The 18,920-nt window shown below is 38.3% G+C and overlaps 2 protein-coding genes across 7 annotated transcripts; both read left to right on the top strand.

Moving 5' to 3' along the window:
* Nucleotides 1-276: 276 nt before the first annotated feature.
* Nucleotides 277-6,753, top strand: plaat1 (phospholipase A and acyltransferase 1). Of its 5 annotated transcripts, none has more exons than XM_042484215.1 (5): nucleotides 277-375; nucleotides 1,266-1,315; nucleotides 1,845-1,983; nucleotides 4,290-4,557; nucleotides 6,615-6,753. In XM_042484215.1, exons 2-5 carry the CDS (start codon nucleotides 1,289-1,291, stop codon nucleotides 6,646-6,648), a joined length of 468 nt encoding a protein of 155 aa, XP_042340149.1. In that variant the 5' UTR covers nucleotides 277-375; nucleotides 1,266-1,288; the 3' UTR covers nucleotides 6,649-6,753. The 5 variants fall into 5 exon arrangements, with proteins under 5 accessions (XP_042340149.1, XP_042340148.1, XP_042340151.1 ...); XM_042484214.1 differs by having other exon boundaries at nucleotides 277-400; XM_042484217.1 differs by having other exon boundaries at nucleotides 277-404; nucleotides 4,290-4,545; nucleotides 6,602-6,753.
* A 1,047-nt stretch (nucleotides 6,754-7,800) lies between these two features.
* Nucleotides 7,801-18,592, top strand: ftsj3 (FtsJ RNA 2'-O-methyltransferase 3). 2 transcript variants are annotated; one of them, XM_042484165.1, is made up of 21 exons: nucleotides 7,801-7,964; nucleotides 8,118-8,223; nucleotides 8,964-9,010; nucleotides 9,179-9,258; nucleotides 9,506-9,605; nucleotides 11,002-11,196; nucleotides 11,312-11,427; nucleotides 11,634-11,738; nucleotides 12,309-12,409; nucleotides 12,501-12,587; nucleotides 12,684-12,833; nucleotides 13,709-13,844; nucleotides 14,798-14,991; nucleotides 15,155-15,269; nucleotides 16,210-16,291; nucleotides 16,469-16,622; nucleotides 16,768-16,865; nucleotides 16,985-17,087; nucleotides 17,313-17,496; nucleotides 17,677-17,771; nucleotides 17,902-18,592. In XM_042484165.1, the coding sequence occupies exons 1-21, from the start codon at nucleotides 7,898-7,900 to the stop codon at nucleotides 18,167-18,169; spliced, it is 2,583 nt and encodes an 860-aa protein (XP_042340099.1). In that variant the 5' UTR covers nucleotides 7,801-7,897; the 3' UTR covers nucleotides 18,170-18,592. The 2 variants fall into 2 exon arrangements, with proteins under 2 accessions (XP_042340099.1, XP_042340098.1); XM_042484164.1 differs by having other exon boundaries at nucleotides 16,463-16,622.
* Nucleotides 18,593-18,920: the final 328 nt, after the last annotated feature.

The following is an 18,920-nucleotide window of genomic DNA, read 5'->3' as shown; positions in this document are numbered from 1 at the left end:
ATCAGACAGAATTTGAATGGAATCAGTCATAAATGTGTTGCCTTTGCAAGCCCACAATAACTTGTATTCAGAAGAGCAGTGTGGCTGCTTGTGAATGGGACAATGGCCGAGAGGAAACGCCTCTCTCTCTCTCTCTCTGTGTGTGTGTGTGTGTGTGTGTGTGTGTGTGTGTGTGTGTGTGTGTGTGTGTGACCTTAGCAACTGTGGCAAACTGCCATCAGTCAGAGCACTGAAATACCTCCACCAGGACCTCCAGTTTGGCTTTGGGATATTTGACACGCTTTCATCATCTCAGGAACTTGGAATCTTTCTGTTTTTCTTTTTTTTCTGGATTTTTTATGGTTATGTGCGGATTTATGATGGAGAATTAAAATGGTGAGGAAGAAAAAGCTGCTGGTGTGTGAGTAAGTATTACTCCTGTATGCATGTGTTGACTGTTTGAGCCTCTAACATGAATTCAAATGCTAATGCTATAACAATGGACTTTAAAGGTATCTATGGCACTTTATTTTAATATTGTGAATTATAATAATGATAATATTTCCCCCCAGTGTTTTGTATACATGGTAACTGTGGATGTTTTAGAGCATTGCAATATAATATGTTGAACAAAAATAATTACTTATAGAGTTAAGCTGTATGCTTTTTTAAATACAATTCTCCTCTTATCTCTGTCTTCTCTCTTCATGTAAGAATTTTGGTTCGGTAAAATAATATGAGGCTTTCTCTTTTCAGCGTGGCTCCAGCATCATACATTAATGATGAGATGGATGTACTAATTGCTCTCCTGGACAGATATAGATTTCATCCCATCCATGTGTAATTTTTTTATCCAAAATAAGCTATATATATCACTATATATAAGCTATATCCTGGTGGAATTTTAAAAAAAGATTAGAGGTTGTGAAAGTCATATTAATTTACACACTATGGGTGATTATTTCTATGTGAAATAACCTGGGCTCAAACTATTTTTCTGTCAGCTTCCTCATTGTGTTGTTGCTTTTGTGGCAGCACAGGTGACACACACAGAGCTCATGTGTGTATTGTCTGTGTGTGTATGTATGGGCGCCCTTTACATTGTACCATCCTATCTAGCATTCTCTTTCTCTGGGAATTTAGTTATTTTGTCTTTTGACTCTTGTCTTAACTCAAACTCAGCCAGAGAAGAAGTTATTTCTCAGCTCTCAGATTCAGTTTCAGTCGGGTAAAAACAGTTACGTATTTTGTTTGTTTTTCCTATCAGTGTTTTCTTTTCTTTGTAGAATTTGTGGAAGCATGATGTGGGATGGATAAACAACAACAAAACTCTGCTGTAAGTTGAATGACAGGCTGTTACTATCACCTGACATTTAGTGGTGTGTGTTTTTATGATGTCAATTGTTGATTTGTAATGAGTGTGAAGTGTGAATAACCCGCAGTGACCCTGCTGACCTGAGAAAAGGGAAACGTGTGTGTGTCATTTTAAGAGTCTATTTACAACTATCTTTTTTTTCTAAATTGTAACATTAATATTAACCTGATGAGTATATAATAACTGGCAATAACTCGATTTACAAAAGCCTGAAAGAAAATTAAAATTCTAATTTATTTAAGTTTTAAAGGCCTGCCATACTGAATCAGATGTCACTTACTTCTAATATGATTTTTAAAAGAGCGTTTATTTTCAATATTTCCAAATGCCAATCTTATAATAATCCTAATTTCATAATCAGATGGCTTTTTTCTTTCTTTTTAAAAAAATGAAAGACACTTTTCAGACAAGCTGTGCATACATTTGATGAGAGCAATTTAATGTGAAATAGTTATTTACCTTATATGTATTGCTTGCTATCTTTGTGCAGATGGCCTCTAATGACCCTGACCTTCCTGACCCCTCTGGTGACCCCCAGCCTGGTGACCTCATCGAGATCTTCAGACCAGCCTATCAGCACTGGGCTCTCTACCTGGGAGACGGTTACATCATCAACTTAACTCCTGTTGGTCAGTGGGAAAAACTTGAGTATAACCAGCTGAGCTAAGTTTTTTTTTAAAAAAGAAGTTAAACACACACCCTTCAAAAAATAAGGCTATTATATTTTATATTTATTGTTTTTACAAACAAGAAACATAGAAAATTGCAAATTTAGTCTTCGTCCTCTTCTTTTTTTGTACTGTGCTTTTCTTTTTTTTTCTGTAATGATCTCCACTCCATGTTACACATCAGTGCTCTTACATGTTCTTCATGTAGTGGTCATTTTTCCTTATATTTGATATTTTTTAAATGTCAAATTGGGGGCAGTTTTGGTGCTCCTTTGTTTAAGAACGCCACTGTATTTCAGACAACATAGGTTTGATACGAGGGCGTGGTCAAACATGAACCCTCATCCATCTGTCTAATTTGACTGTCCTGTGAAGACACTAAAGGTCACAGTTTACCTTTCAGTCCGTTGTAGATTATTTTTGAGCACTTTGATAATGTGGGTTCGAGTGGGTTGTCCTGCAGCTTGCATAAGGACGTCACAAAACCACCTTGTAATATCGCCAATTTAAAGATGGTTATGGTTTTGCAGTGGTGAAAAGTAAGTACATTTACTCAAGCGTTTTCTGTCTGTATCTCTACTGTCTCCAAAGGAAACATGCTGGAAATATTTTTCAGGAAAAAGGGTAGTGTTTTGAATGAAGGACTATGGACTATGTAAGGAGGTATTTTAACACTGTTGTATTGGTTCTTTTAGTTTAGTTTTAGTTTATGTTGGTCTTCTTCCAACTTCTACAACTGATTTCACATGAGGTTTTATTGGATAAAAATAAGAAGTAATAACTTTTGAAGCAGTGACAAACCAAAGAGGTGCAGGCTGAAGCCTTAAACTTTTGCACCTTTCTTTTTTTTACCTTAATTGTTTTGTACTATTCCCTTAAAAATTATACACAGACAAGGAACCAAAACAAGCAAAACAAAATATTTGTATAATATATATATATATATATATATATATATATATATATATATATATATATGTTTACAAACAAAAGTTCATGTAAACACCCTAGTTTGTTTTAAATTTGTAACCATCTTATTCTTAAATACATTTTTTATGTTTCACTTATGTAAAGAAGCTTAATACTTGTCCCATCATTCTGTTTTGGGTTAAAGCCATTAACCCTCTAGAACCTGGATCAACATCCTTTTGATGGGCTGCATTCAGATGCCTTTCACAAGCATTTAAACCCATGGAACCTGAGAAAACTGGTTTAATTTCTTTTGAAAACATGGGAAAAGGCAATGAGCAACTTGGCAAGAAATGCCCAGAAAAATTGCCAAAAACAAAAAAAGAAAAAAGGGAAAGGTGACAAGAAAATTACTTGAAAGTTAGCTGTTTGGAGATAATTAGATATTATCCTATCCCAAAAAAGGAAAAAGAAAATCCAGAAAACTATATTTATATTTTTTATATTTATATATTCAAAATTATGTTACAGAAATGTATTATTTTAACACATTCTTAGAGTAGTTTTTGCATGTTTGTTGTTTTCAAGAAATTTTAATGTTAGTTTGTTTCTTTATTTCTTTTTAGCTGCTGAGCCATTTTTTTTTTGCAGATTGCCTTCTTCCCATGTTTTTGAAAGACATAAAGCCAATTTGCTCAGGTTTCAAAGAGTTAAACTATTATTCCATAACATGAAATACTTGTGATAAATAAGCAACAATCAAAGCGGAAGTGATAGATCATCACCCTCAGTTATAATGCAAGATGGGTTTTTTTTTTAAAGATTTTTTTGGGCATTTTAGCCTTTATTAGATAGAACAGATCATTAGCGTGAAAGGGAGAGAGAGAGAGGGGGACGACATGCAACAAAGGGCCTTAAGTGGGAGTCCAACCCGAGGCTGCTGCGGCAAGGACACTGCCTTCATTCTTGGGGCGCCTGCTTCATCCACTCAGCCGCCAATGCCCCGTAAGAGGTTATTTACCCTCAAAAACTCAACATCAGCCCAACAACTGTCTTCTTCACGCTTTGAAGTCTTTCATCTGTGTGTGGGACTTGTGGACTTGTTTTGAATATATATTGGGATCACATGATCTGATCCCTTTTCGCTGTGGTGGATCTCAGTTTCAACTGATTTGTTTTAAAAGTTAAGCCCTCAAAGTCTTTAAGACAATAATGCTGGTTCAATTTTATAATGTGACACATGATTATATATCTTGTCTATGTAGCCAGGATCCAAAATTACTTTGGAATCTTTCTATCGTATGTTCTGTAGAACGAAAATCTTTTTATCACACTGAGGCCCTCCTCTTCCTCTCCAGATGAGAACCAGGCAGCCGCCATGTCCAGTGTGAAGTCTGTCTTTAGCCGGAAGGCGGTGGTGCGCATGCAGCTGCTGAAGGAGGTGGTGGGAAGCGACTCGTACCGTATCAACAACAAGTACGACCACAACCACACCCCCCTGCCCACCTCTGAGATCATTCAGCGAGCACAAGTCCTCATCGGCCAGGAGGTGTCTTACGACCTGCTGGGGAGCAACTGCGAGCACTTTGTTACCCTTCTGCGCTACGGGGAGGGGTTTCCGAGCAGGTCTCTCACTGTTTATTTTGCTTCTGTCTCATCTGTCATCAGGGCAAAATACTCACTCCTCACTCAATTTACCACACTGACTGATGAAATGTCACCACTGACACCGTAAAACTTCAAATAAAAGCCCAGTCCCAGTTAGACATCCAGTCCCTTTAACTAGCAGGGTGTGCTGACACATTTTGACAAATAAAGGCCTGCCTCTATTAGAGCGCCGTGTGGATGCCATGCAGTTCATTTTTACAGAGGTTTTTTGGTTATATGAAAGCGGGTTGTTGGCTACCCGCTGGAGTTAACGTTAGTTAGCTGCTTAGATCGCGCATACAGTATGTATATATGTTTAAACTTTGGTCGATATGGACATGCTACACACGTGGTTAGCATGGAAAGATTCTCCATAATTCAATCATTCAGTCAATTTTACTGAAACTGTAAGCACCAAAGAAGACAGTATTATCAGCATATAAAAAAAAAGACGCAATTTGTAAAAGAAACATAGGAAAAAATGTCCAGTGAACTATATTTATATAGTTAGCGTATATTTATATAATAATTTTTAAGATTTTTTTAAGGTAATTTCTCCTTTTGTATTGTTTTGTTTTACCTTCTCATTTTTTATTTAAAGGTGTTTTTTTTCTGACCTATTTTCGGGTAATTCTTTTGTGTTTTTCACAGATTTCTTGCTAACGTCTAAATAATTTTTCTTTTGTTGCTCATTGCCTTCTTCTCCCACATTTTTGAAAAAAAAAAAGCAAAAACAAAAAAAAAAAACAGGTTTCAGAGAGTTAAATGATTGTGTTTCCATCTTTCCTGAGCAATAGGTTTGTGTGAAAGGAATTAAAGGCCCGTCCATAGATGTCTGTCCCAAATTGAAATCTGTTGAGTTGATTTAAGTAAATTATAGCCTGGGCTGTTAATTGAAGCTTTATGGTAGTTTGACTTGTGAGGTACAGGTTTTAGAACTAAACAAAACCCCTATAAGTGAAGGTAAATCTTACCAAAAAATAAACCATACATGTTCTGTATAATGGCCTGTGTTACTTTCTGTAGCCTATTCTAGACTTTTTCTATGTGGACATTTCAGCTCTGTCATTGTGTGGTTGCCAGTTTGTGTAAAGGGACACTATTTTACTTTTTTGTATACCTGGTCAACCCTTTGAAACCTGGAGCAACATCAGTTTTCTTGTGCTGCTCTTAGATGCCTTTCGTAAGTGTTTAATCCTTTGAACCCCAAGCAAATTGGTGCAATTCCATCCAAAACATGAGAAAAAAAGCAATGAGTAACTTGGTAAGAAATGTTCAACAAATTGCAATAAATTAGTCGATTGGGATAATTATTTTTAAGAAGCTAGGGAAGAATGGTTAGGGGGGAAAAGGGAAAAACTATGTTTATAATAATTATTATAATTACATATTTAAAATTATTCTACAGAATTATTATAAAATTATAAGCACTGTTTCCAGGTAATTTCCTTGTTTATTATTTATTTTCCTTGTCAATTTTTTTATCACTAATTTTCGGGTAATTTTCTTGCACTGTTTTACTAATGTCTTTCTAATTTTTTGGGTCATTTAAAAAAAAAACCAACATTGCTCATTGCCTTCTTCCCATGTTTTTGAAAGAAATAAAGCCAATTTGCTCAGGTTTCAAAGGGTTAACTCACACAAATAGAGTCACTGGGCACAAGTTTGGAATTGGTGAAGTTACAGCTGCAGTCTGGATATTAAAAGGATACTCCACCCAAAATCTATGTTTTGAATATCACTCACCTCCAAAACCTTGAAAAGTGGCTGAAGATTTTAAACTATATTCACAGAGTACAGCAGCTGTACTGAGGCTGGATTTATTAAGCTTCAACAGTTTCATGACCGGTTATAGGTGGAAAAACTGCTCAAAACATCTATATAAACGTCCCCAAAAATATCTTTGCCGTTCATTCATGTGTTCAGTGTGTCACAAACACTTGTAACATATTGAACATAATAACACAAACGTATTAATATCTTTAAGATCGTGGGAATCCTCAGTCCACCTCCTCTTGTCCTCCTTGTCTCCTCAGGCTACACGGGCCATTGGGGCCATCAGTTTGGTGACGGCAGCAGCCAGTGCCTTCTCCGTCCTGGGACTGATCAACACACGATCCAGAAACAGGCCTTTCTGACAGCTGTGCTCTTCACTGAAGGGTGTTGTCTCCCAACATTCATGCGGCTGTGATGAAAAATAAATTTTAAAAAATCATAAAAATGCAAATGTCTGTGTTACTTGTTCAGAAACTGGCTTCATATATTTTACACTATATGGTTTATATGGTATGTTTGTTGGTCAAATAACATTGCTTAAATGGTTGCTACAACCAAATTACAAAAAAACACATTACCTTCAGAGGTATCTGGACATGCAGATACTTTTGCATTTGTCATTATGAGCAGTTTTCATAGGGATGAATTATCCTTTAGAAAGTAATTCAAATGGAAACTGTTCACAAAACAGTCTGTGGACTATCCAGTGTAACATGGACACCATTTATGGAGTTCGACGTTCCTTCTGAACTTTTTCAGATGCAATATTTCTATGTGGATATCATCACAAACCAGCTGATATTTGATGTGGATGAAGCAGCTCTTCACTGCATCATCATGCATTAATCATGCCCCCCCAACCATTTTCTAATTCACAATAAAAATAAACTGATCTACATTTTGATTTGGTTTGTACTTTTAGTAGATAATATACCAGAATGCAAAAAAAACACCAAGCAGAGCTTGTTTATACAAACATGCCAGTGGAGGATCCCCTGCACCCCCCGACGAGGTCCTAGCTTAGCCCCAAATGTCCTAAAATCCTAGAAATGTCCTAAAATCTGAAAAATGTCCTAACATCCAGAAATTTCCTGAAATCAAAGAAGCGTCCTCAAATCCAAAAAAATTCTTAAAATCCTAGAAATGCCCTAAAACTCGAGATATATCCTCAAATCAAAGAAAGGTCCAAAACTTCTAGAGATGGCCTCAAATCCTAGAAACATCCTAAAATTGTGGAAATGCCATTAGATCCGCGAAACGTGCTTAAATCCTAGAAATGTCCTAAAATCTTAGAAACTTGTCTGCTGCGACTGGTTTAAGATGTTTTGGTAGATTGCATTCTGCGGTACATAAAGCAGGTGGCGCCAACGTCCCGTAAGCAAGAAGGAAAATATCCGAAGACGAAGAAGAAGAAAAACAAGAGTGCTGCTGTGACGTCGAACGTGTGCGCGAGACAACCGCACGTGTTGTTTTCATGGACGTGTGTGTGCTGTAGTGTGAAACTTGTGTGTGAGAGTAAAGTGTAAAAACCACAGCGACAAACATGGGGAAAAAAGTAAAAACCGGAAAAGCCAGGAAGGATAAATTCTATCATTTGGCGAAAGAAACAGGTAGAGTCCCGCCGCTATTAAACAAAACGAGCTCGAGACTGTCGTCGCACTGAGATATAAATTAGCAACATTGCTAGCTAACTTGGTAACCCAGACATAGGTGTGCTGTAGAGTGTCAGCTGTCTGACAACATTTTTGTTTTGTCTTTTTCAGGTTATCGCTCTCGTTCATCTTTCAAACTCATCCAGCTCAACCGTAAATTTCAGTTTCTGCAGAAAGCCAGAGCTCTGGTCGACCTGTGTGCTGCTCCCGGTGGATGGTGAGCTGCCTGTCAGCACCCGATTAAATGTTCATTATCATTGGCCATTCACATGTTAAGAGGTTTAAACAGTGGTGGATAAAAGTACACATTTCTTACCAGAAAATGACTAATGCAGAAGTTAAAGTCACCAATGAGAGTATTACCTGAGTCAAAGTTTTAAAGTATCTGGTATTTACTGTACTTAAGTGTTAAAAGTAATATAATGGTATCAAATATACCTAAATATTAACAGTAAAAGTGCAAGGAAAGGCTTGTAATAAAAAAGCAAGCAGTCAATTTTTTTAGAGTTAACTTTGTTACTTTGTAACATACACCACCTTCACAATGGAGCATACATTACACTTTAACTTTGTTTATTTTTATATTTTACAATCTAAAGGAGGGGTAAACAGATTATTGGCCTGGCAGATTATTGGTGACGATATTTGGCATTTTGCTGATTATCTATATTGTCATTTTATTTCATGATTGCTGATAAAATTAATCAATTAAAGTGCAAAAAAAGTGTCAGCATGGGAGCAGCTTTTCCTTTGTAAAACTCAAGGAGCTATTTTTATTTATTTCTAATTAAAATTTTCATTGACTTTATAAAAAAGTTGCTGGGAACTTAATGATTAATATAATGTTTAAAGTTTCAGTCTCGATGAAACATTTGCTTAAGGCATGTAAACCAAATTTTGTTTGTGTTAGTTCATGTTAATTTGTTTATACACTCATGATTCAAAATCTCCGTGCAGGTTGCAGGTGGCGTCCAAGTTTATGCCTGTATCCAGTCTCATTATTGGTGAGTGTGATGTCATCATGATGATGAATTGTTTTGATTCTCCAAATGCTTTTAAAAGTCAGATGTAATAAGAAATGTCATAGGTTGTTTTCAAAAGATCTGAATTGCAATCCAGTTTTCATTACTGAGAAACTGTGAGAAAAGTTTTACAAAGTGTTTCCTCCTCAGGTGTTGACCTGGTGCCCATCAAGCCCATCCCCAACGTGGTGGCGCTGCAAGAAGACATCACCACTGACAAATGCAGACAGGTGAGCAGCAGCTGCTGAGTTCAGCACGTCACTAAAGGAAACAGACGTCAGTGTCCTGCATAAACTGTTAGTCACAGAATAACATTTTAAAAGCCCTGAAGAAAAACTTTAATGCTAGATGGCATTAGACACTTGTCATTAGACACCTGTACTGTTTACCAAGCCTCAGATTTGTCTCAAATTACAATCTATATGACAGTTTTCAACATGGATTTGTTAAGGAAGATACTCTCTGTTTCATACATAGGCTTTACGAAAGGAACTGCAGACTTGGAAGGTTGATGTTGTGCTAAATGACGGAGCCCCGAATGTGGGAGCCAACTGGCAATATGATGCCTTCTCACAAGGTAGGTGCCACTAAAGCAAAAGTTTCAAGATATTCCCAGATGCACGTCTGGAAATTTGCAGTAAATGTCTGGTTTGAGGAGGAGCATTCAGTCTCCTGCAGAGGAGGAGAGGCAGCAGAACAAGCTGATGCGTACTGCATCAAAAATCACTGGATGTCAAGTCCTATTTATTCCTAGCAGAAATCTATAAGGCCCGGCTACAAAAGAAAGGCCTCAGGATTTTAAAGGACCCCAAAACAACTAGATTTCAAAACAGTGCATGCCCTGAAGCTGGCTGTCTCTTTTACAGTCAGGATCTAGCACTTTAGGCCATTAGATGGGACTGCTTTTATTATGCACTTATGCACTGTGTGGGTCGCTGATGTTAAAATAATCCCCTACAGTACTGTATTTATTTTTTAAATTTGTTTAATTTATGATTTTACTCAGTTCAGTGATGCTACTGTTTTTATCATTTTATTCTTTTAATGATTTGGATTTCACTCACTTTATTTATTTCTTGTTTTGTTTCCTTGTAATGTATTTGGAGTGAGTGTCTCTTGTCTGGTTATGCAGCTCACAAATTCCAGTCGACTACGTCCATATGGCAATAAATCTTGAATAATTCAGGATTTACAAATGCAGCTATCAGCCATTACAGGCTATCACACTTTGGAATAACACAGTTTTCTTCCATAGTATAGCAGCAAAAATGTGTTCATTAACTGATGCCATGTCTAAAAAAAACATGAATTCAACAATATGGAAAATGAGATGTTCTTATCATTATTTTCTCCAGTGTGTTTTTGCCCTTCCCACATCCTTAAGTAGTTCATTACTGGTTTTGTACAAGGTGCTTGAGAAGCTTGAAGTACTTGAATTTGACACTCAGAAGTTTTAAGTCCTGGAATACCTTGAAAATTAGCTGTATTTTTAACCTTGTCCTTGAAAAAGTGCTTGAATATAGTTTAGAGGCAAACAGAATACTACATTATTTTATGGAATTTTTTAGACAAATGATTTCAAGTTGGACGCGAAGAAGTTGATCAGTAAACACCAGTAAATAGTCAGACCAGGATATTTCGCTAGCCTGCAAAACATTCACTCCAGAGCAATGTCAGCCGAGAGTTTTAGCTGTAATTCAGCAGTAAATAAGCAGCAATTAATACATAATAATTTGTTTCTAGGCCCTGGTAGCGTGTTTGCTCCAGTTATGTATATTCACAATTTTCTTGCAACAGATGGTTGTGGAGAGAACAACTAAATCCTTTAAAATAAAAATGTGTGCTTGAAAAAGTAAGTAAAAGTCCTTGAATTCGACTTGCCCCTGCCTGTACAAACTCTGTTATAAAAAGCACCTGTCGTAACGGATCAGATTTGAAAGTAATGTTTTATTTGTTTTCCACTTCACCTCCAGCTCATCTAACCCTCATGGCCCTGAAGTTGGCCTGTGAGTTTCTGACCAAAGGTGGCACTTTCGTCACCAAGGTCTTCCGCTCCAAAGACTACCAGCCACTGCTCTGGATCTTCCAGCAGTTCTTCAAGAAGGTGCAGGCCACCAAGCCGCAGGCATCTAGGAATGAGTCCGCCGAGATCTTTGTCATCTGTCAGGGTCAGTGGCAGCTACACATTAGTCTGTGATGAGCAGAAAAAATGTTCAGGATCTTGTTTCTCAGCCACTTCTGCAGATTACACCTGAATCTTATATCCTGTCTTTTCCTTTCCAGGTTTTGTCGCCCCAGACAAAATCGACAGTAAGTTCTTTGACCCCAAACATGCGTTCAAAGAGGTGGAGGTGCAGGCCAAAACTGTGAGGGAGCTGATCCCTGTCAAGAAGCCAAAGGCATGTACACTGCATCATATGACTGAATACAAGATGAGCAAACTGTTTAGTCAGGAGGAGTACGCTAAACTCAACGTTTCCATGTAGAGGTTGATATGATGTGATAGCTCTCACTGACAAATATTATAATGTTGACTTTGGAGTAAACAGCTCATATTTGACTCCAAATATTCTTTACTGACCAAGCAGCTGCACTTCTGTTCCAGGCGGAGGGATACGCAGATGGTGATCTGACACTCTACCACAGTTTCACGGCCACAGCCTTTCTGAAAGCTGAAAATCCCATAGACTTCTTGGACAAAGCCAGTGAGGTAAAATGCTGGAGGTTAACACAGTTTCTGCCACATCATAGAAATCCTGTGAGATAAAAATTGCAGCTGTTGGGGAAAATGTCGTGAAAATGTAAAGATTCATGGGTTGCCCGGTTGCTCACCCTGTGGAGCAGTGGCTGCGGGTTCGACTCCAGCCTGTAGCCCTTAGGGCTGGATGTCATCCCCTCTTTCTCCCCCTTTCCCACTTGAGCTGTCTTATATAATAAAGGCAAAGGCCTTTAAAAGCCTTAAAAGGCATTGAATTTATTAATCTAAAATAAGACCTTAATTGGCATTAACTGAAATTAATCTTTCAAAATCTTAAAAATGTTCAGACATGGGAAGTGGGACTTTATTAATCTTTTTTTTTTCTGACGTTGCATTTTAAAATTTTGCAATAATTGGTAACATCAATTTTTTGTTAAACGATTTATTAAATTTCTTTTCTCAAACTCGTCATGATGAGAATCCAAGCAGTGGAATCTCACATGTAGATTGAGGAACACAAAACCGCCCAGAAAACAAAAGTCCTTTCTGTATTTCCACTCTCATTCTGTCGTCTTCACTCAGATCACCTTTGACAGCACAGACCTGCAGTCTCACCCGGCCACCAGTGATGAGATAAAGGAGTGCTGTCGTGACATCAAAGTGTTGGGCCGCAAAGAGCTCCGGTAAGTCCGTTTTTATTGCTGATTTTTTTTTTTTCTACAAACAATAGAGATAAAACATGACTCTTTTTTTGCTCCACCCTCACGTCTGCAGGCTGCTGCTGAACTGGCGGTCCAAGCTGAGGAGATTCCTGGCCAAAAAACTGAAGGGGGAGGCCAAACAGCTTGACCCAGAAATCAAGTAAAGTCTTCACGGCACATCTATAAAAAGCCGCTGAAATATTCTCGTGTCTTTGCCGGTAGATGTCTAGCAGATTTTTCTTTGCTTTGTTTCCAGCTTAAGTTCTGATGAAGAAAAGGGCGATTCAGACGAAGAACCAGAGAAGAAGAAACAGGCAGAGGGGGAAGAAGAAGAGGAGGATGAGGAGGAAGAAATGGTGAAGAAACTGGCAGAACTGAAAGCTGAGGAGGTGGCTGAGCTCAAACGGTACAAGATAAAGTTATTCAAGATTTTTATTTCATTTTCTTTTTGCAATTTTCTGCAAATCCTCCTCTCCATCAAGTTCCTGGAAAAGTTTTGAAAAACTGTTCTCCAGGCCTGAAAAATGAATTTGCATTGTTTGGCCTATTTTTCAAAAGAATGTTCATAGATATGCTAAAACATGTCCCAGAAGTTGTGTATAACTACTTTAAAATCTAGTGCTGTGCTACATGACCATTGTGATGTCAGTATTATCTCGTGACATACATAGACTAAAGGGGCAGGTATTCGTATGTGCCAGTCTGGTCTGTTGGCAAGTGCAGCTAATTTGCGGTGGGAATGTTATACAAGGGAGTGAAGTTAGCAAGTGCAAGCAGTTTGCTCATCTGCAAATGCCTGGGAAGTGTGTGTTTAAAATGGGAAGTCTCATAAAGAAATACAGCCATACATTACTAAACTACATAAATAAGTCATGGAATGAGGTAAAATATTATTGAAAACTTGTGGAGAAGTTTTTAAAATTAATTGGTAAAAATGTGTGGGAACCCTACAAGTGTATATACTTGTATATATACAACAGACCCAACAGACATCAGGCTTTCCCACTTTGGTGCCACATATTGATTTTCCTTTATTTTTTTTTGCTGGAGCCTTCATAAGGAGCACTGTTTGAATATATTTACCGTTGGGTTATTCATTACATCACACTCTGGGAGCGCGTAGCATACTCTGGGCACAGATGGAGAAGCAGCGCGTCAGGCAATAATTGTGCTGGGTTTAAAAGTTTGCTTTCACTCTCTCTACAGCAGCTGCTCCTTTTTTTCCTCATTTTGGTATTTATTAAGCGAACAGAGTTTGTAAAACTGTCATGCTTTTCTTAGGAAGAAGAGGAAGCTGCTGAAGGAGCGGAGGAAGCAGAGGGAGAGGGTGGAGTTGAAGATGGACCTGCCTGGCGTCTCCATTGCAGATTCCAATGACTCATCCATGTTCTCCCTCAGCACCATCAAGAAGCAAAAGGTGAAGACAAAAACAGACACACACAAATGCAAATTTCCCTCTAACATTTTGGTTAAATCATGGAAATTTGTGTGTAATAAATAAAATTACATCATTATATTAATGTAACAAAATGGCAAATTTGTTTTTTGTAGTTGCTGTGGAGGTAACGTAACTTTAATATGCGTCAGTATGTGACAGCATTTTGGTTGTTTTTACTTACTTGGTCATCACAAAGTGTTTCTTCATTTTCTTTACGTTTTCCATCTCTCCCCTCACCCACTACGCATGTAATATAATTTTTTAGCACTTGTGGCTTTAGCTGAGGGGGATATAACTTTAAACTGCTGTGTTTTGTATATATTTTACCACCACTAAATTGCTTTCAAAATTTTGGGGAACATTTTTGGCAATTTGTAGGGAAAATGTAGAAGATTTTCTTTTTTTAAGGCATCTTTTCTTTAAAAAAAAAATCTTTTTCTTTCTGTCTTTCTTTCTTTACTTTCATCCATCCTCCCTTACCTCCCTTTAGAATTCAAGTTTTCTTCAAAAAAGCGTCAAAAGCACACTGCTTATCATAGCCAGAAACTGTAAAAAAAGAAATTATTGTTGGATTTATGACAGTCCTTGAACACAGCATTTGGGGATGCTGAAATTATGGTTGAACCTCATGTGTTGTAAAACCGCTGAGCAAGTGAGGCAAGAAAAAAAATAATTTGGGGGTCCTTGAAAAGTCATCGACAAGTTTTAAAATTGTGTCCATGAAAATGTGTGGGAACCCTGTTACATGTGGACTTTATTCTGTTTAGTAAGTTGTTGACATCAGTATGCAGTTTTGGTGCAGATATTGTCGGCTCATCTCTAACACCAGAAAATTACAGTGATGCAAAGACAGACTTATAAAGTTTCAGTCCCTGCAACTTAGTGTCCTTAAGGCTAATTTGATGTCTCTTTGGTCTTCACCTGTCCAACAGGCGCTGGCTGATATATCCAAAGGGGACATGCAGGTAGCAGACACCCTGGTGGAGGAAGATGACGACCTCCACCTGTCTGAGGAAGACGAAGAGGAAGAGGATGAAATGTCCCTTGCATCTGATTTAGACGATGAAGACATGGAAGAGGTGGAGCAGAGACAGAAAGCGCTGGAGAAGAAAGCACCAAAGAAGAAGTGAGTGGAGTAATATTGCCTGAAACAAGTCAGTCCACTATTTGAAATTCCTTCCATGTTTTGGAAGTGATTTTAAACCTTCAGAAAAAAACGACTAGGGTCTTTATCTCAATAAATACGTATTTTCATATTCAGGTTTTGCTAATGTGTGTCTGTTTTCTAGAGTAACGTTCACTGAAGAAGAGGAGGAGGATGAAGGGCAGGAAAGTGGCTTGCTGGTGGAACTGGAGGGAAAAGATGAGAAGAAGGAACGACAGACGGACCTGTGGTTCAGCAAGGTTTGTCCACTTGTACCTGCCGTAATGTACAATGTTACACAAACTGGAGTTGATTTGTTAGCAGCCACTTTGTTCACGTCATAACTGATCTTTTCATGGCTTACATCTGCAAATGAGGCTCATCCACACTTATAAGGTTTTGCTTTGAAACAGCTTTTTGAAATAAAAACAATCTCAGAAAATATTACAGAGAAAGAACAGCAATGGTAAAAAATGACATGAAAAGAGAAGAATATAAAAGACATATGAGTACAAAAGGCGAAATGATATTATCCGTATTATACATGTCGTCATCCATCCATGTCCTCGAGGGTCCGTATGGACCCTATGCGGACGCTCGTCTGTTTTTTGTGACTGCCAGACTGCAGGCATAGCAGGGGTGCTGACTGAATTTATTTATTTGATAAGGACGATGCAGTTTAACATGGTTCTTATACAGAGTATGAGACTGATGTATTGCATCAAGAGTTTAAAGCTATTGCTGATTTTCAGCTCTTGTCCCTAGTTGGGCTTTTACACACAGACCTACAATGTTATTTAAATAGTACTTTTTAAACTTCATAATACACTGTAAACATGGAAAACACAACAAAGTGCATACATAACAATACACATGCTATAGTACATAAACTACATTACATACATCACAACATAAACCACAATACACATCGCAATACACATACTACCATACATATGCTAAAATACACTACTACAATACACTAATGCACTTAAACTGATTCTCCCTGGAAATTTTCAGCACAGTTAGCTAAGAGTGTGTACAGCTCTGGTTTGCTTTTAGCCAGCACTTGTTGTGAAGGATTTTGAAGTCTGGAATCAGTTTGATTTGCTTTGTGTTAAGTTATGCGTTTGTGAAATGAAAACATAATAGTGTGGATGTAGCCTGAGTCGATATCTGACCTCTGACCCTGTCGCTTTTTAGGGTATCTTCTCTGAGATCGACCTGGAAGGAGACGCAGAGAGTGAGCTGCAACAGACCGAGTGGCTTCAGAACATACAAAAAGGTAAAAGTCTCCTCATATTCACAAAAAATCTCTTTTCTAAAATGGATTTCCATGATTTAGTAAAAAAAAAAAAAAAAAAAAGACAAAAAAAAGTTAAATCTCAGTTGTGTAAGGATACTAGCTCTCCCAAATCTGGGACTGACAATAATGACAGTTTGGGATCTTACATAAAAAAAGGCAAAAAAAGGAAAGCTGAGGAGGAGGAGGAACAGGAGGAGGAGAAGGAAGAGGAGGAGGTGGTTCCTCTGCCAGATAAGGAAAAGGCGGGACCTTCAAAGGAAGCTGAAGAGGAGAGTGACAGTGACTCGGACGACAGCAGCGATGATGAAAAGTAAAACCTAAATTACTGCAGCTATATATGCTGTTTTCTGCTTAAAATATCATATAATGGATCCAGTCTGATTCAGACTATTGAAAAGTAAACATACAAATGATTTACACAAATGAATTAATCAGTATTTCTCTGCTTGTTCCAGGGAGATTACCAGGATGAAGCAGGCCACTAAAGGAGCTGGTGGGATGTCAGGAGAGGTCAATGACGATGACTTCCAGGTTGTGCCTGTGGAAAGCATCAGTGAGTTTGACAAATGTTTCATCATCGTGGTTTTAGCTGTTGATCTCCAACCTGCTGAAACGCAGCCAGCAAAAGTGTGTCATGTTTTTGTGTAACTTTGTGGTTTCTGTTCTTTTCAGGTAAGAAAGCCAGGATCCTGGATGCAGAGGGTCTGGCTCTGGGCTGTCAGATCGCGACGTCTAAGAAGAGAGCCAGGGATCTGATGGACGGCTCCTTCCACAGGTATCCCATACAAAAAAATCCTGTGGCTGTTAATACTTGTGTTAATACTTGTGTTAATACTTGGGTGTGAAAATAGAATAAATAGAAATACGCAGAACATTTGCAACAGATGGTTCCTGGGTGCTTGAAAAAGTACTTAAAAGTCCTTGGATTTAACTTGCCCCTGTCAGTACAAAACCTGTTTGAAAGATTCCTGTACAGTAAACTGATTGTATACTTCCACAGGTTTGCTAGCTCAGAGCAGCCATGGGATGTTCCGACGTGGTTCCTGGACGACGAACAAAAACACCGGAAGAAGCCGGTGCCGGTCACCAAGGAGATGGTGGAGGAGTACAAACAAAAATGGAGGGAGATCGATGCCCGACCCATCAAACGAGTTGCTGAGGCCAAGGCCAGGAAGAAGAGGAGGGTAAGATCAGAGAAAATGACAATGGTGCAACTGTTGATGCACCAAAATGCCAAAAGATGAGTGGACATAAAACTGCTGGTAGATCTAAAAAAAAAAAAAACTCTTTAGTGTAAGAAACTTATAAATCAGAAAATGATTTCCGTAGATCTTAATGTGTTAGTTTCTCTGTGGTGTCTCCAGATGCTGAAGAAGATGGAGCAGGCTAAGAAGAAAGCAGAGGCTGTCGTCAACACAGTGGACATCTCTGAGAGGGAGAAGATGGCTCAGCTGAAGAGGTATGACGTCACACCTGTAGGGTCTGAGCCGCACTTCAAAAGAAAGTGATGACTCCATGAAACTAAATACGAAATGTAATCAATAACATAATTGAAATAATTTGTTTTTTCTTTTTTTCCACTATCTCAGTATCTACAAGAAAGCAGGCATCGGGAAGGAGAAGAGAGAAGTAACATATGTTGTGACCAAAAAAGGAGCTGGTAAGAAGGTGAGGCGGCCCGCTGGCGTCAAGGGAGCCTTCAAAGTGGTGGACGGTCGCATGAAGAAAGACATGCGGGGGATGCAGAGGAAAGAGCAAAAAGCTAAAGGGGCCAAAGGAAAAGGCGGCAAAGGAAGAGGACAGGCAAAAGGTGGCAGAGGAGGGATGAAAGGTGGTAAAGGGCGTAAAGGAAAATAAATTTGTCCTCTCACCCTCCTGCATTTCTATTTAACATCACCTGGTCTCAAGTTGCAGGTGAGCATTTATGGAGCTTTGTGAGCTAAGATGCCGGCCCCAGATTGAGCTCCTGTATCGTGTACGGAGGCCAGAATGAACTTTGGTCACTCACATGGATGCCCTCTTTTTAGCAACTTTTGCTGAAGTTGTTTAAACTCCTGGACACTTGAGATATGTTATGTGGGTATTTGAAAGCTGCTGTTCTGTGTTCGTCTTTCTGAAGACGTAGATTTGTCTTGAACGGAGTGGATTCACTGAACAGTTTAACTGTAAATGGCAGAAAATCAAGTTAAACATTATAACAATATAATGTGTTCTCCAGAAATGTTGCTAATATTATTGTAAATATTATATACACAATTTTACAATAAAAGTTTTGTTGAATCATTCAGTGTTTTTTTGTGATTTAAAAAAAGGAGTTTTTCAGAAACAGAATTTCTTGTCAGAAAATCATTGATTATAGTGGATGTAATGAGATATCGTGTTCACAAGAATGGGACGGACGGATGGACGGACGGACGGACAGAAGGACAACCAGAGAACATAATGTCCCCGGCCTCTGCTATCGCTGGTGCGGAGGCATAAATAAACCATGTAGTTTTTAAACATTAAGGCATGTTACCATGTTCTAGTAGAATCCCAAATACAAGCATGATCCTAAAAAAAGTGGATAATATTGGACCTTTAAAAGGATAATTTAGACCATCTTTGC

This window comes from Plectropomus leopardus, chromosome 3, assembly GCF_008729295.1.
Source record: "Plectropomus leopardus isolate mb chromosome 3, YSFRI_Pleo_2.0, whole genome shotgun sequence".
Classification (NCBI taxonomy): domain Eukaryota; kingdom Metazoa; phylum Chordata; class Actinopteri; order Perciformes; family Serranidae; genus Plectropomus; species Plectropomus leopardus.
This window is presented reverse-complemented; position numbering and strand designations above follow the sequence as displayed.